This window comes from Lissotriton helveticus, chromosome 2_1 (assembly GCF_964261635.1).
Source record: "Lissotriton helveticus chromosome 2_1, aLisHel1.1, whole genome shotgun sequence".
NCBI lineage: Eukaryota > Metazoa > Chordata > Amphibia > Caudata > Salamandridae > Lissotriton > Lissotriton helveticus.
Window position 1 is genome coordinate 86,624,111 of NC_136059.1, and position 14,923 is coordinate 86,639,033.

At 44.7% G+C, this 14,923-nt stretch overlaps 1 protein-coding gene across 1 annotated transcript in view; it reads right to left on the reverse strand.

Moving 5' to 3' along the window:
• Positions 1–1,205: 1,205 nt before the first annotated feature.
• DYSF (dysferlin) overlaps positions 1,206–14,923 on the reverse strand; it is a 1,004,398-nt gene continuing 990,680 nt past the window's right edge. Inside the window, exon 59 of the mRNA XM_078674496.1 lies at positions 1,206–3,441. Within this exon, the coding sequence (XP_078530622.1) occupies positions 3,403–3,441 (39 nt within the window). The 3' untranslated portion in view covers positions 1,206–3,402. The remainder of the gene's footprint in view (positions 3,442–14,923) is intronic.

Consider the following 14,923-nt stretch of genomic DNA (forward strand, 5'->3'; position numbering starts at 1 on the left):
TACATCCTCTAAAGTGTGGTACAGAGAGACAAGATAACTATAGCAATTCATGTACACAGAGCCTGGAAGCAAAGTCTTGATGGGGTCAGCATTACTTTTAAGGACCCCTGTGTGTGGCTCAAAATAAAGCGGGGGCACGCTCAGTGTTGACCTCAAAGTAGTAGAAGCCTGTTCAGAAATAGATAAAAAAAACTCAACACCTCTCTCTTAATTAGAACTTCTGATGGTCTAGCAGAGAGAGCAGAACCTGAGAAGGTGGAAATATAACTGGGCATGAGATAAAGTCATATCACACAAAGATAGGAATAGTAGAACTGTGGGGAGCCTGTGTGGATAGAGGCTGCGAGAGGCAGTGGGTTCAAGCAGGTCTCTCTGGCAAGCATCCTTCACTGCAGAGCTCCATGTAACTCCACTCCACAAGTTATAAAATGAACCCCGGCACCTGCCTGTAGTAGTGAGTGTGGTACATTAAGGGAAAACCACGCACCTGAATAGGGTTGTATGTCAATACAATGCGGTGTTTACACTGCACTACCATTACACCGCTGGTTTTACAACGCAAGTCATTACCACGACTTGCGCTGTAGGGTGCTGGGCTTAGAAATATTAAGATTTACTATTCCAACTCCAGCCTACGTACAGTAGGGAAGGTGTTGGAATAGTAAATCTACTATTCCTTAGCCTAGATGTGCCCTCCAGCGCAAGTCGTAATGGATGTTCGCCCCTGAATAGGGTTGTGTGATGCATTTTGGGGGCGATGCAAACACTCTCTGTCGTTTCTTTGTAATGTAGGTTGCAGGAACCTAATGTCCTAGCAAAGTGCATCAAGTGATCACAAGCTATGTGGCGATAATGCTTTACCACATATATTCTAGGTTCATACTAGTCTACGCCTAGTCTACGCCGACGCCTATAAGCTCTCTTAACCTAGTAAATGTACAAGGCCAGGACGAAGGCGCATCTGCACGATAAAGAAAGGACCACTGTCCAAGAAGAATGGTATGGAGGCGTAAATGAAATAATCTGACATAACATGAAGGTGTCCAACCTGAAGAGCTGCACTGGCAGAGGTGGTTGTCTACTGTGGTTGGGTGCGGGAGTAGCTAGTACATTTAGTATCAGGTTCAGTTCAGCAGGTTCAACCGCCCTTCATGGTGTCTGTAAGACTTGACCAAGTCACAGGCGCCATCTACTGTCAGGAATGTGCGCATCGAATAGAATGAATGGTTGATTGCACAGTTCTCTCGATTGATGGGTGAAAATTCTAGGCCAGCGTGTAAGTCAAACAGTAAATCCAGCGCTTCACCGCAAAGTGAGGTGTCTCTTTGCCTATTCACCACATACACGTTCAGAGGAGGGGATTCTGTCCACTACACCCACCTGCACAACAATCAAAGAACCAATGAGAGGCATTTTGAGCCACAGTAACTGATGATCGGGGAATACAACGGTGACCTTAAGCTTTCCTTGGAGTATCCTATGTCTGTATCTGCATTTTATCAGCTTCTATTAGAGTTCATAGTTCTTAATGACTTCACCAATATTTGTTGCCTGAATTGCAATGCTTGTGAAATGTTTTAAGCCACTTCTGGTGGTTTTATTGATGTCAAAATAAATATTTTTGTAATATTGTTGGGGATTACAGGTCACATGATGTCACTTCCTGTTATGTCAAAGTTCGTGCAATTCAACGTCCTAATGTACATGATAAATTAAAAATAGTGGATTCGTAACCACATTTATTAAGATTGTCCTGCATCAACCTGTGTGGTGCATGTAAAACCACAATATTTACAAAACCTCTCTTTAGCTTTCATGTTAAAACTCAAAGATCGGGGGATAAGTGGGTAGCAGCAACTTCTTAAAGGTGCTTGCATGCAGTCAGCATAAGCAGAGACCAGAAGTATTTAAGCATCGCAGTTCTGCATTAGGCATCTTTACATATGACCTGTTGTGAAATATAGTGAGTTATGTCCAAAATATTGGGTAACAATTTTTTATGTTTAATATCATGGTTTAGCTTCAGGCACTCGGTCAGTAATGAAGCTCTTAATTATGTGATTTTCAGAAGGCCAGGTGATAAACTATTTTCTTAAACAATATAAAATTGTGGGTGGAAATGGACAAAAGAGTGTTCAGACCGACTCAGGGGTGCCTGGCGCTGTGTTGACAGTATCCCTGGACGGAGCAGGCGTGGAAATTCACTCCACGCCCACCCAATCCGAAAGTAATTAAAAAGGCTTACAACATAGGGGTTATTCAGTGAAGAAGGACGGCGAGGAGGAGGCAGTCACGGCAGGTAACTGCCTTTTTAATTACTTTATAATTACTTTGGGAGGGCGGAGGGGCCGGCTAACTACGTTCTACCAAGGAGTCGTCGTTTTGCCTGAACTCCGCGTTCACAACGGAACGCGGAGTAGGCAAAACTACGCTGTCGGAGCGTAGTTACCCTCCCCGGCTTAGTTGACAATTGAGAAGATCCTATATACTTTCATGACTAAGATGTTGTGCGCAGTGTGCAACAAATGTTCACGGTTCCGTGTTCCGATTATTCATCCTAATCTAGAACTAGAATTCAGGATAGGTGCATTCGCCTTGTTAGATTATGTTAAGAAATCTTAAAATAGCACATGCTCATCAGTGGTTCCTTTGTGTGGTTAGATATAAGGTAGAATGGAAAAGAACACAGAGCAGAAAAAGATTCAGCAAATATAGGCTTATTGTAAACTAAAGATAGCACAGTACTTCAAGGACACTTCAAGAATCCTAACACACTCAGTAGAGTTGTGGGGCTAGCTTAGAAGTTTTCCAGCACACAAGGTTATGACATCTCCAATAGCCCTCAACATTATTTCCATGGCAACCATTACAAGTTTTCAACAACAAACAGGCTGACAAAACCTCTTAATTAATACAGTGCAAAAATCACAACCTTTTGTTTGCTGTTCAAACTCATTGGCGTTGGTCTTGTGATTGGCGACCAAATATGGCGTTACAGTACTGTTGGAAGGCTAACGTGGCTGAGCTGCTTGACTGCAGAGAAAAGGCACAAGTGTCCGTGTGATCGTTCCAGCAACCTCGCCCCGCGTGCTCCAACTGAACGTTACACGTATGCGGGGCAAGCAAGTAACGGGGGCAGTTTCACCCACAGCAAGTCTAGATACAATCTGAGGAAGAATAGATGCTCCATGGGCACTGATACAACATCTTTGGTGTTATGTGAGAAGTACTAAGATTTTTCCTGAAATCAGAGTTTTTTCGCAGCAAGTAACGTTCAGTGTAGCAGCAGAAAAACTTTGAAATTCTTGTTGAGAGGGTGTGCTGTCTGTGCTGCTGTGGTTTCCATGCATTTCACAGACTCTCGCTCTTGAGCTGCTTCCTAACGTGTCCACCTTCATGCATTCAGGAGTTGGGCCTCACCAGCTTCATAGCAGCATAGTTCTAGAAGAAGGAAACCAAAAAAGTGAGCAATCAGAATGTTTCTCTCATTTGATGTTTTCATGGACAGATTTTGCTAATTCTTTTCAAGACCTGAGAAAATCAGTAAACAAACAATAACAAAGCAACAGATCTGCATTTAGTTTTATTGCATCTGTTTAGACAATAGTTAAATGTGCAGTGAAGGCATTAATATACTATACACGTTTGCAAGAGAATTATTTAACTGGTGAAATGTGTTCCAGAAACAAAACATTGCTGTTCTCATTGCAATAAGGTTCTACTTCACCAGGGGTTGGTCGCTTTTCAATCAGAACCAGCACCTCTAGTTTAAGACATCTTTTTTTGCACTTTCAACCTAGAATATTTTGTGAATGGACCTTCACCCTCAAGTAACAGATTATGATTTGCACATTTATGATCTGTGGGTTTCTGCTAGCCACTCATGTACTACCTTGGTAACTTAGTAGCCAAAATTGTGGCATTGATGTAAGTACTGGTCAAAGTATAAAAACACCGGCCCGGATTTACTAAAGTTTCACATTAGGGTTGCGTCACTTTTTTAGTGCAGCCCCAACGCAAAATCTATTTTGAGATTTACAAAGCCACGCATAGCCTGATCCACTTGGCTTTGTAAGAAAGTAACGCAACACAGCGCATGGCACTTCCTTGCACTACCTTGTGTTGAGTAGGCATTACATGGGTAGAGGATTGGAGTTACCATGTATCCACCCATAAACTTTGACGTAAGCCCATATTTATTAAAGTCAGTAAACATGGATTTGCGCCAAATTTACACGCCTACCCTAGGCTGCTGTAATAAGGATGGATATCTTTGTTTGTCCTCGTTACTTTCTAATTGCATGTGTGCTGCATTTTGCAGGTATCCCTTCCTGCACTAAATCTGTTCTGACCACAATGGAGGCATTCTTGCATCATGGTGCATGGGTGCTTGCATTGGCGTTAGGCGGCCAGAGGTTCACCAGTGCCTCAAGATAGGAGAACTGAACCTTATCTTAGCATATTTGGCGCTTTTCTGCTCTCTCCCTTTGACACCACACAGCACAGCAACTTCCCTCACTGCATTGCATTTTAGTAAATTGGAGGCCCCATGTTTTAGTAGAAGAGCTTATTCTGGTTCCAAGGTCAGTGATGCTGAGTCTGTTTTTGCATCATTAGTGTCCAGAAATCTTGGTCAGATGGAAAGTTGGCTGTAACTGCTTTGTGGGTGATCCTGAAACACAGGTGTTGTGCTCTTGCAATTTCTCAGACCCAGGAGTTGTGCAATCGTGTGGACAAGGCACTTCTGTTGTGCCATGGGGTTATGTGGGCTGCCGGTGAACATGCCATTGCCATCATCTACTCAGGACATGACAAATGCTTGAAATCAATCCAGGAGGTTTGCTTGGTTGCCATGGAAAGTTAGTAGATGCTGTCTTGGTCTTAGAAAGGCGTATCTTGAAGCTAAGATTGCCCTCAAAGCAGAATCCAAGAGATTTGGCATATTGTTCATGATTTTATGGCTAAAGACATCAACATTCATCGCTATAAGCAAATCTTGTACTTCTTTGTCCCAGTTGTTCATCCGGATGAATTACAGGAGGTTTACTTTCAAATATTTCTTCAGCATCCAGCCTTGTATGGAGATGTTGTCTAGATGACACTGAAGCCTTAAGAGCAATGTTGTCCACATGACAAACCAGACACCAATCATGATGTTGTTTAAACAACATCCAGGCTTCAATAAAGAAGTTGTCTCGCTGTATCTCTGCTTGAATCATCATGTTGTCCAAATTAGGGTTTCGCTTAAATGTTGATGTTGCCTAGACAACACCGAGGCCTGAATATTGGCATTGTATATAAGAAATACAGGCTTGAATGTTGATGTTGTCTAAAACTTTTTTTAAAAATTGACAATTTATGTTCCGGGGAGCAATCTGCACTCATTTCTTCTGACTTAGTTGGTCTTCTAGAAATTCAAGAATGCCAGCTGTGGTGAGAGATATTTTGCAGTACAAGTGTCAAAACAGTGTAGTAAATTTCTTTGAAATGCGGCAGGAACCTAACCAACTATGACTTCAGACAGCTGTAAAGACCTTTCTATATAACTCAACAGAAAAGTATTGGTTGCAATGTTTTTCTTCGCTATACTTGGATACCTGTGAAGGTTTGAAGTGCTGTAGAAATGTCAAGCCCAACCTTCATGCGGTGAACAACCTCAATGGCATAACTTGATGAGTATTTACAAATGTTGGCAATGCCTTTCACATCTTTCATTGCACTTCTTAACTTACACCATGCTGAAATAGGTTTAAGTGAAGTCTTGTAAGGGAAAGTGTGTTACACATCAAAGTTTCAGGGTGGTGCAGGGCATGTGGAAACAAACAGAAATAATTCCAGCTCTATGCTAACCATACGCCTCCAAATGTCTTGCTTGGTGGAAGATATGAGTTTGCAGGTTTAATGTTGACAGGAACCTGGGGCAATCAGTATATATATTTTTTAATTTTAGGAGGAGATTGCCAATTATTCATCAGATAATATTTTGGTGGAATGTTCCTTTTCAGCAGATAAGAGCAGAAGATCATGGTGCAGACAAAGAGAGCTAACAATTTGCTTTCTGAAATGTGAGTTACATTATGGTTCCCAAATACTACTCATGACAATGACTGTCTGCTCTACAATATTTCAGAAGACCTCCAACCGGAGAACGAATAACATGGTCCTCCGAATACATACCGTGTATCCACTGCCTTTGACATATTGTATACCCTCAGAATCTGGCTCAAGACGCTTTCTTAGATGACATGCCTTGTTAAAACCTTTTCCCAGAATGTTCAAGTCTAACTATAAAAAGACCAGACATAGCTGGGATGTGCGCAAGATCTTTTTATTTTGTTTGAAGTTCTCCTTTTAAAAGATTTGTTGTAATCGTAAATTTACAATATTTTGAGTGGTGAATTACAAGAATTCTCTGCCACCCAAGAAACACCCATAACAGCTGGGCTTTGATCCACACCCCGCGGCGATAGTGACATTCCTAGTATATATGTGGTGGGAAGATAATTGTTTCAACAGATAGAGTTTCTTATAAAAAAGAGTTTAACTGGGTCTTTAACATGGTATCAACCATCAGTGACGCAGATGTTCTAAGGCATAGAGAGTTTGGTTTAACTGAACAGTGATGTATGGGAATGGTTCACAATTAAGAATTATTGGTTGTTGAATGGAACCTGATTCTCACCTCTCAATTTACCATGCTATCCCAAGATGTCAATGTTCATCTGTCCATAGAGAAACCAAATAAAAATGATGGATGGATAAGACCATCCATGAGAAGGTAAGTAGATCAGAACTTTCTTATATTCCATACATAACCATAGGAAGCATCTCATTTCTCTTTAACCGGTGAGTAGATGTGTATTTTATTCATTATAACGTTTAGGTAGTTTGGAATTAGTTACTCCTTGGACTTGATTTTTTATTAACGTACTTTATTGAATTTTCACTTTACAGATACATCCAGTGCCAATGCACAAGCTTCAACTTCCTCCATATTAGCAGGGCACAGACTCATAAATCCAATTGAGAACTTACGGTTCTTATACCATTCATAATTCTAATCATACGTAGCCCACAACATGAACTGGGAGTGGGCGATGCAATTATGTAAGCAATTAATCATATAATGCATTAACCTACCAACAAAACTACAACATTTGAGCCATAAACCCGTTCTGTGAGAGAGTAAGTAGTGCTAAGGATAGAGCCACAGGTATAGTGAGTAGGGTATGCGGAGTGGAGAGTTAAACCCGGACTTTCGTGCTCAAGCCGCTAGAGTCATATCCCCCCATGTGTGGAATGGTCGAGTGTGGCGTGTGCGGGTTGTGGCAAGAGTTATTCCTTCTGGAGAGTGGGTTCAGGGGTCATTTGCATGGTTCGAGTTGTGCCTTACTAGCTGGCTGTGTCTTTGCATTTGTGGCACAATATTTAGCATCTGAGCCCAAGATTCCACCCAGCTCCCCTGTCTCAGCCCTTTCTCGGCTTCTCTTTTCAGTACTGTACTCTTACAGCTAGCCCATTTTTGAAGGTCTGTGAGCCAGCTCTGAATCCTGGGTCCCTCTGGGGACTTCCAGACTATTGTCAATTAACATTTAGCTAGGAGTAATGCCATATCTGCAAATATAGTTGTGACTGCTTCCGCCGACGGGGAAACCAATGCTAGAGGCAGGTCACAGGTGATATGAGCAGTGGATGGTCTGAGGCCACTGAGAAAACTTCCAGCACTGTATCTCAATAGGGGGCAGTGACTGGGCACTCCTAGGCCATGCAGAGGAATTCGGCGTCATGTTCCCCACATTTGGGGCAACCCGCAGTTACAACTAACAACATCAAATGCATTCTTTTGTCTTGACATATGCCCGATGAAGAAAGTAATATTGAATGAGTTTAAATCATCCGTTGGGGGAAACCTTTGGAATGCACTCAAGGATTTTGACCCAATCTGCGAGGCCGATTGGGATTCTCATGTCTGCCTCCCCCCTTCAAGCCTTTAGCATTGCGGCAGGAGTCAGGAGGCAAAGAGTCCTGAGACCTGTTCCCAAAGGACTTTTCGAAGGAGGATGTAGACTAGTAGTCTCTAATTGACAGTGGACCTGATTACAGCCGGTACCACTGACCAATGCCATATCAGTTACAGTGTGGTATTTTCTTTATTTTTCTGTGATTTATTCACTTTTTAAAGCAGAGTGACGAAGCAATCGGTCCTGATGAATGCCATGAACAATCCGGTCTAACCAGACAGAAACATGTTGACCATAGCTCAATAGGGAACATCCATATCCCTATTTCCACTTAGCTGTTTTTAAACCTACCCACCGGGGACACTAATAAAGGATTGACTTAGTCTATCCAGTAGATAGTTTTAAACCACTTTCTTTTACTTTTTTTGTGCTCCGCATCTCAACCCACATTGGATGACATAAAAACACCTCACGCTCCTCTCCTGCGGGAGAGTTGAAGCCCACACTGAATACCTTGCGGTCACAGTGTGCAAGAGGGAACCCAATGATGAAGCATGTCACCTTAGGGTGAGTGAGGGTTCTCCTCACTCACCCTCATGACTGAAATGTTGTTATTCATGTAGATACACCATCCAGTTACCTAATTTGTGAGCTTTTTTGCCTCCCCTCTATCCCACAATGGCCAGAGGTCTGGTTTTTCTTGTCCTAACAAGCACTTTATATAGGAGTGAGGTTGTACGGTGCCAGCCCAAGATCCCGCAGATGCAATGCAGGCCCAGATGGTCCTTCCGTTCAATCAAACCTGCACACCACCACTGCCGCACCCCTGCTGCCAATGCTCCATGTAGTAAAAAGTGCCAGGCAGGGATCCCATATTGGATCTGCAGCTCTTCAAAATGTGAAATCATGTCATTCATATATAACTCACCCACCTTGGTAATTTCAAATGTTGGCCAGTATCTCAATTCTTTTCAATCGCCTCTTTAGGGGAAGGCAAAGAGCATTAGCAGTGGGAGCTCCCTGGCGTAGAGTACTCAGGGTTTAGTGAGCTGTAGTGCCGTTTGCAATGCACGTCGAAGGGAAGCTGTCAGGATGTCCTACGTTCACTGATGAGGACGGCCCATTGGCGCCAGTAAGAGTCACATCAATGTGACTCCAGGGGGGCAATCTAGATAATCTTCCCAGCGGTATCCCTAACAGTTCTCCTGCCAGTGTACTCCCCATTTTAGTTGCGCCACTAGGTAATGCGGTACAAAGTCTGGGACCACTAGCCCCCCCCCTCCAATGCAGAGAGTAGCAGATTCAACAGCGCTATTCTTTTCCTGCAGTTCCCCACATTAGCTGCTGAACTAGAGCATCTGTGTCTCGGAACACCTCCTTAGGGATCTGCACGGGAATGGCGGTAAAGTAATATAGTAGCCAAGGAAGAATGATCATCTTCGTCAGAGCTATTCTTCCCATAACCAAAAGTGGAAGAGTTAACCAAAACTGCTGGGTGTAGTGCTGACACTGCCACCCTTATATTGCTGTCCAGTAGTTGTTCCGTTGTGGGTTATATACGAACCCCAAGATTTTTGATCATGGTGGGTGTCCCGCATAGCCTATCTCCCAGTGTTACCAGAGGGGTCCCTCCCTCAGCAGGTACCAATGGGAATGCACAGAGGTTTTCCCAATTGACCTTCAAGCCAGAAAGTGCACTATATTGTTCCAGTGTGTGAAAAGCTCTGCGGATATCAGCCTCTGCGACTCGAGTGTAGAGTAGCATGTTGTCTGCATACATTAAGAGATAAAGCGGCCTCTTATTAATGCAAAGACCTTGATAATGTGTTACTTGACAGATAACAGTGGCAAGTGTTTCTAGGGCCAAGGCAAATAAAATGGTTGAAAGCGGGCTGCCCTGCCAGGTGCCGAGCCTCATCCAGTAACAGTACAAAATGAGGGCGCTAGTCTTTACGTGGGATGTCAATTTGTGTAAAGTAGTTTGGTTCAGCTAATGAATCTATTGCCCAATCCCACACCTGACATTACTGCATATAGAATATCCTAGAACAGGGAGTTAAAGGTTTTTTCAATGTCAATGGCTAGAGCCATAGCAGTCAGAGGGAGTTCTGCAGGGCAGTTCGATACCTGCATGAGCTGCTGGACATTTTGAAATGTGTTGTGCATGGGAATGAAGGGTGTGGATATGAGGTAGTAATCGTCTTCCGGGGTCTGAGGAGCAGAGACAGCACAAGTCGTGTCCGACCTGCATAGGAGTAGGGAAAACGCCCTCAGCACGCCCGAAGAGGTGTATAAATAAACACCGAAAGGTACTCTAAAGGCCTTTCGCAATTTGGAAAATTTCCCAAGATTCAACCTACAGCACAAGGTTGTTTTTTGCTTTATCTGCTTTTTCTAATTTACTCACTATAGTTATTAGGTCCTGAAGAAAGCCAACCTGACCCCTTATGGGCATTTAGTGGCTGAAACATGTCGACCTTTTTATGGACAACAGTTAGTGTGGAAGCCCCCTAATATAGCTTCCTACGGACGCCAATTCCTTTAACCAGGCTTTTTCTCTAGTATTAATTAAAATTTGCTCCAACTAGTCATACAAGCCTTTTTAAAGTAACACCCCATTTTTTCTCTAATCACTACTGCACTAACCAGTGGTTACCTCCGGGTGGAGGAAGCATACAACTAAAGCCAATGATGATGCTGTCACGTCGCTAACACAAAGGCGGAGAATCAAGATACACGCCAATCGAGCCTTGGTACGTGATGAGGGTTTTTTATCGGAACAGGAAACGATTATAATACAAAACCCTGGTTACTCAGGACTAGTGATCCTTTCTCCCCAATTGATTTTTTGGTAGTAATCTAGCCACCAGTATTCAGCTTTGGATTTTGCAATCTGTGTTCAACAGTGAGAAGGGTTCGACATGATATCACCCGCTCTGCATTACGCCCATATTTTGGCAGTGCTGTGATCAGCACTTATCACATACTATCAGGTAGCTCCCTAGCCGCATTAAACAATGTAGTAAGTCGAGAGATCAAGCAATCTGTACTGATATCATAGAACTCAACTGGGAGCCCATCCGCACCTGTTACTTTTCTCAATTGCACAACAGACCTTCTGTTCTGAGATATCGTCTCCCAATTGGCCAAACTCTATTGCTTGGAGTCGACCCATTTGGTCCTGTAAGATGTAATTGTGGATCTGTTGCACGTTACACTTATAACCCAGATTATAATTTTCACAGAACACTGGGTTAATTCCTACTTGTAAATGTAAATGTAAATGACAAGGTATTTGTAGAGCGCACTGTCACCAAGCGGTTTCCTGGCGCTATTACTCATACCGCTGAGGAACCCATCCTGGCTTTCCCTGTGAAGTGTCCACTCCTGGGCACCCCCAGGGTGAAGCCAGGCATCCTAGCGCTGTTGGGGCCGGTGTGGAGGTTAAGCAAGCTATTGCCCAGAGTTGCAGTGTGGGGCCCATGATTAGAATAGGCACCGAGGCGAGAATTGTCAGGTCGAGGAAATTGAGCCCGAGACCCGCCGAGGCGGGAATTGAACCCTGGTCCCGGGCCAGAGCTCTGCATCAGGGTCTGCCTCTCTAACCATTGAGCCACACTCCTCCACACTTGTGAGTGAACCACTTCATCTTTCAGAGTTAATGAGCCACAGTAGCAAGCAGCCAGACTTATCTTGCTCATCATGGGCCCTGACAACATAGGAGCGATAATCATATCCTCTCAGTCACTCATTCAGTGCCAGTAATGATTCATGCTCCTCAGACAGCTACAATAAAGGCATCCCATTTGAACGAGCTGGGGGAGTCCGTTTCCTCATTTTCTTTAAGTAATGGTTTATAGTGTGTCCCAGTGTGTCACGAAAGGCCAGGTCCTCTAACAACAGTGGTTTAAGTTTCCATGTTGGGATCGCAGGCTTTATCGCATTCTAATCAAATGATACCAATAGTAGTTTATGGTCGGAATGCATTCTAGCTAGGTATTTCGCAGCAATGGCACTACTCTGCAATGGTGCGGTGCATTAAACATGCTCGAGTAATATGAATACAGCCTTTGTGATTTGCACCGGAGTCACCATGTGTCCCCTAAACTGAAGCGCAGCGTCCAGTCTCTCAACCTCTTGGCAATTTTGTGCGCAAGGGCAGTAGGTAGTGGGGGGCGGTGTGTGAACTATCCAGGAGAGTTTTGGCCACACAGTTAAAATTCCCTCCCACAAAAAGGGGATGGTTGGTAACTGTATTTAGCAATGAGGTCAGGGTATCTAGATAATCACATTGTTGAACGTTTGGGATATAAATGTTGAGAAATGCCACATCCTACCCATCCACTTGACCTGCTAGTAGGACATTTGGGGCCAGATGTATGACCATTCACTTTAGCGAGTGGCAAATTAAGCCGAATTGCAACTCGCAATTTGAGACTTACTAAAGTGAATGTACAACTGTGTCTCAGACACTGTTTGCGATTCCCAATAGGGTCGCAAATTGCCTGCTTCCTCATTATTCCTGTGGCAAGCACAATTTGTGACCCCATTGGGAATGGCTAGCACTCACAGGGATGGTGGACTGCTAGGGTAAGCAGACCACCATGCCTGTGACTGCTTTTTAAATAAAGCAAATACAAGGAGATGATGGACGGAGCACGGAAACTATTCAGACACTCATCCCCAGTCACAGATGTGAATTGAATTCAGCATTGTTCTTTAGCTCACTTCGCCACCCAAGTTCAGATACAGCTATATGCAAATCAGTCTTGACCCTGTGCCTCATGGGAAACGTCAAGCCCGAACTGCCAAGCCATGTCATCCCTGTACTGGAAACAAGCATCCTGGGACCAGTTTCCAGGTAACACCCCTCATCAGCAAGGCTAGCTTTAATCCAGTGGCAAAGTGAACAAGGGACCCACGTCTGGGCATACCCTGCCAACTTAGGGCGAATAAAGCAAACACAAGGAGATGATGGACGGAGTTCTGAAACTTTTCAGACACTCACCCCCAGTCACAGATCTGGGTTGAATCCATCATCGTTCTTTAGCTCACTTCAAAACCTCAGTTCAGACACAGCTATATGCAAATCCATCTTAACCGAAACAAGCATCCTGAGACTGGTTTGGGGGTAATACCCCTCATCAGCCCGGCAAGCTTGAATCCAGTGGCAACGTGAGCAATGGCCCCACGTCTGGGCATACCCTGCCAACTTAAGGTGAACAGAGCAAACACAAGGAGATGATGGACGGAGTGCTGAAACTTTTCAAACACTCACCACCAGTCACAGATCTGGGTTGAATCCATCATGGTTCTTTAGCTCACTTTACCACCCCAGTTCAGACACAGCTATATGCAAATCAGTCTTGACCCTGTGCCTCATGGGAACAGTTCAGCCCGAACTACCAAACTATGTCTTCTCTGGACCGGAAACAAGCATTCTGGGACCAGTTTCGGGGTAACACCCCTCATCAGCCAGACTAGCTTGAATCCAGAGTCAAAGTGAGCAAGGGACCCACGTCTGGGCATACCATGCCAACTTAGGTCGAATAAAGCAAACACAAGGAGTTGATGCACATTTGACCAAGACTAATCGAGGGGTTTTGCCAGCCAGTACTGCTTTCATCAGCCAGGTTTCCAGGAAGAATTCCACATTCGGACATTCTGCATGTTCTGGGATCCCTAATAGTCGGATGTTATTACACCTGGAGTGGTCTTCCACATGTTCAGTACGTTCCTACAGAAGGCGTGGATTTCTCTGGAGCTGGCACACTTGATCTTGTGTTTCATGTACTGTTGGTCGGAGTGCCCGAGGGTCAATTTAGCATCCATAACTCTTTACGATCCCTTCATATGGTCAGCACATAGGAGGGATATTTCCAGAGTGACATTGTCGACCTTTGATGATGTAATGTTGTGACTGGACATTAGCATCAGGGCAGTAGGACCCACTAGAAAGGGGACCATGGCAGAGGAGGTGGAGAGAGAAAAAGGAAAAAGAGGGGTCATTCACGAGAATGGTGGGCTACAGAATGGATGCAGGGAGACATGCAAGATACTTGAATAAAGTAATCTAAATGCATGCCCATGTGTCATAGCTATTCCCCTGCCCCTACACGACATGACAGCTTTCAACACAGTTTTCGTGCATATCCGTTCAAATTGGCTGGAATGCTTTCCCGAAGTAATTTCCAGTTGGCCTACTGTGTCCCTGCCTGACACTTGGTGCACAGAGGAGCCTCCCCTGCTGCAGCTGACAGTGGGCATCAGTGTGACTGTTTTGGGCTTTATCATCATGGCCTGGATATGGGCATTGTCAAGGTCGTCAATGTATCCATTCATGGGGTCGTTACTCAGACAAGCAGTGGTAGGTACCAAGCAGTGTCCTCCAGAGCCTTAGAAGGACCCCAGTGCAGTGTGCCCGATGCGTAGCAAGCCATGTGGAACCAGCGGTGGACCCCCCTCTGTGAGAGGTAGCTGAGGGCTCCTCCCTTCACCCAGAGTCAACAGGGAGAAGTACCTCGGGTGTTGTTCCAAAATTTGCAGCTGAGGCAATGTGGGGGGCCTCCTGCTGTAGCTGGAGGTGAGGTACCGAGCCTGGTTGCTGCGCCACTTGGACAGATGCCTGCAGTGACCCGGTTGTCAGCTGCGGAAGGCAGCTTCATTGTACAATGATGCTTGGCCTCCAAAAAGGGAGTCTGGGGGCCACCCTTAAATCAACAATTTAGGCCCAGACATGTGGGTCATCTCAGGCACAGTCACTGACATCCAGGCCCCGACATTGGGCACTAAGCTCCACATCTCCATTGGTTGTCAAGTGGTCCCCCCCGGAGCACCTGCCGTCTTTTCAGGTGCTGTTGCGTGCTACTCTTTGTATCCCGCACAGCCAGGGCCCAGCGACGGCCCGTGTAGGGCGTTCTGCCGGGCGGTGACGTGGGGCAGGGGAGGGGCAGGGGTAAAAT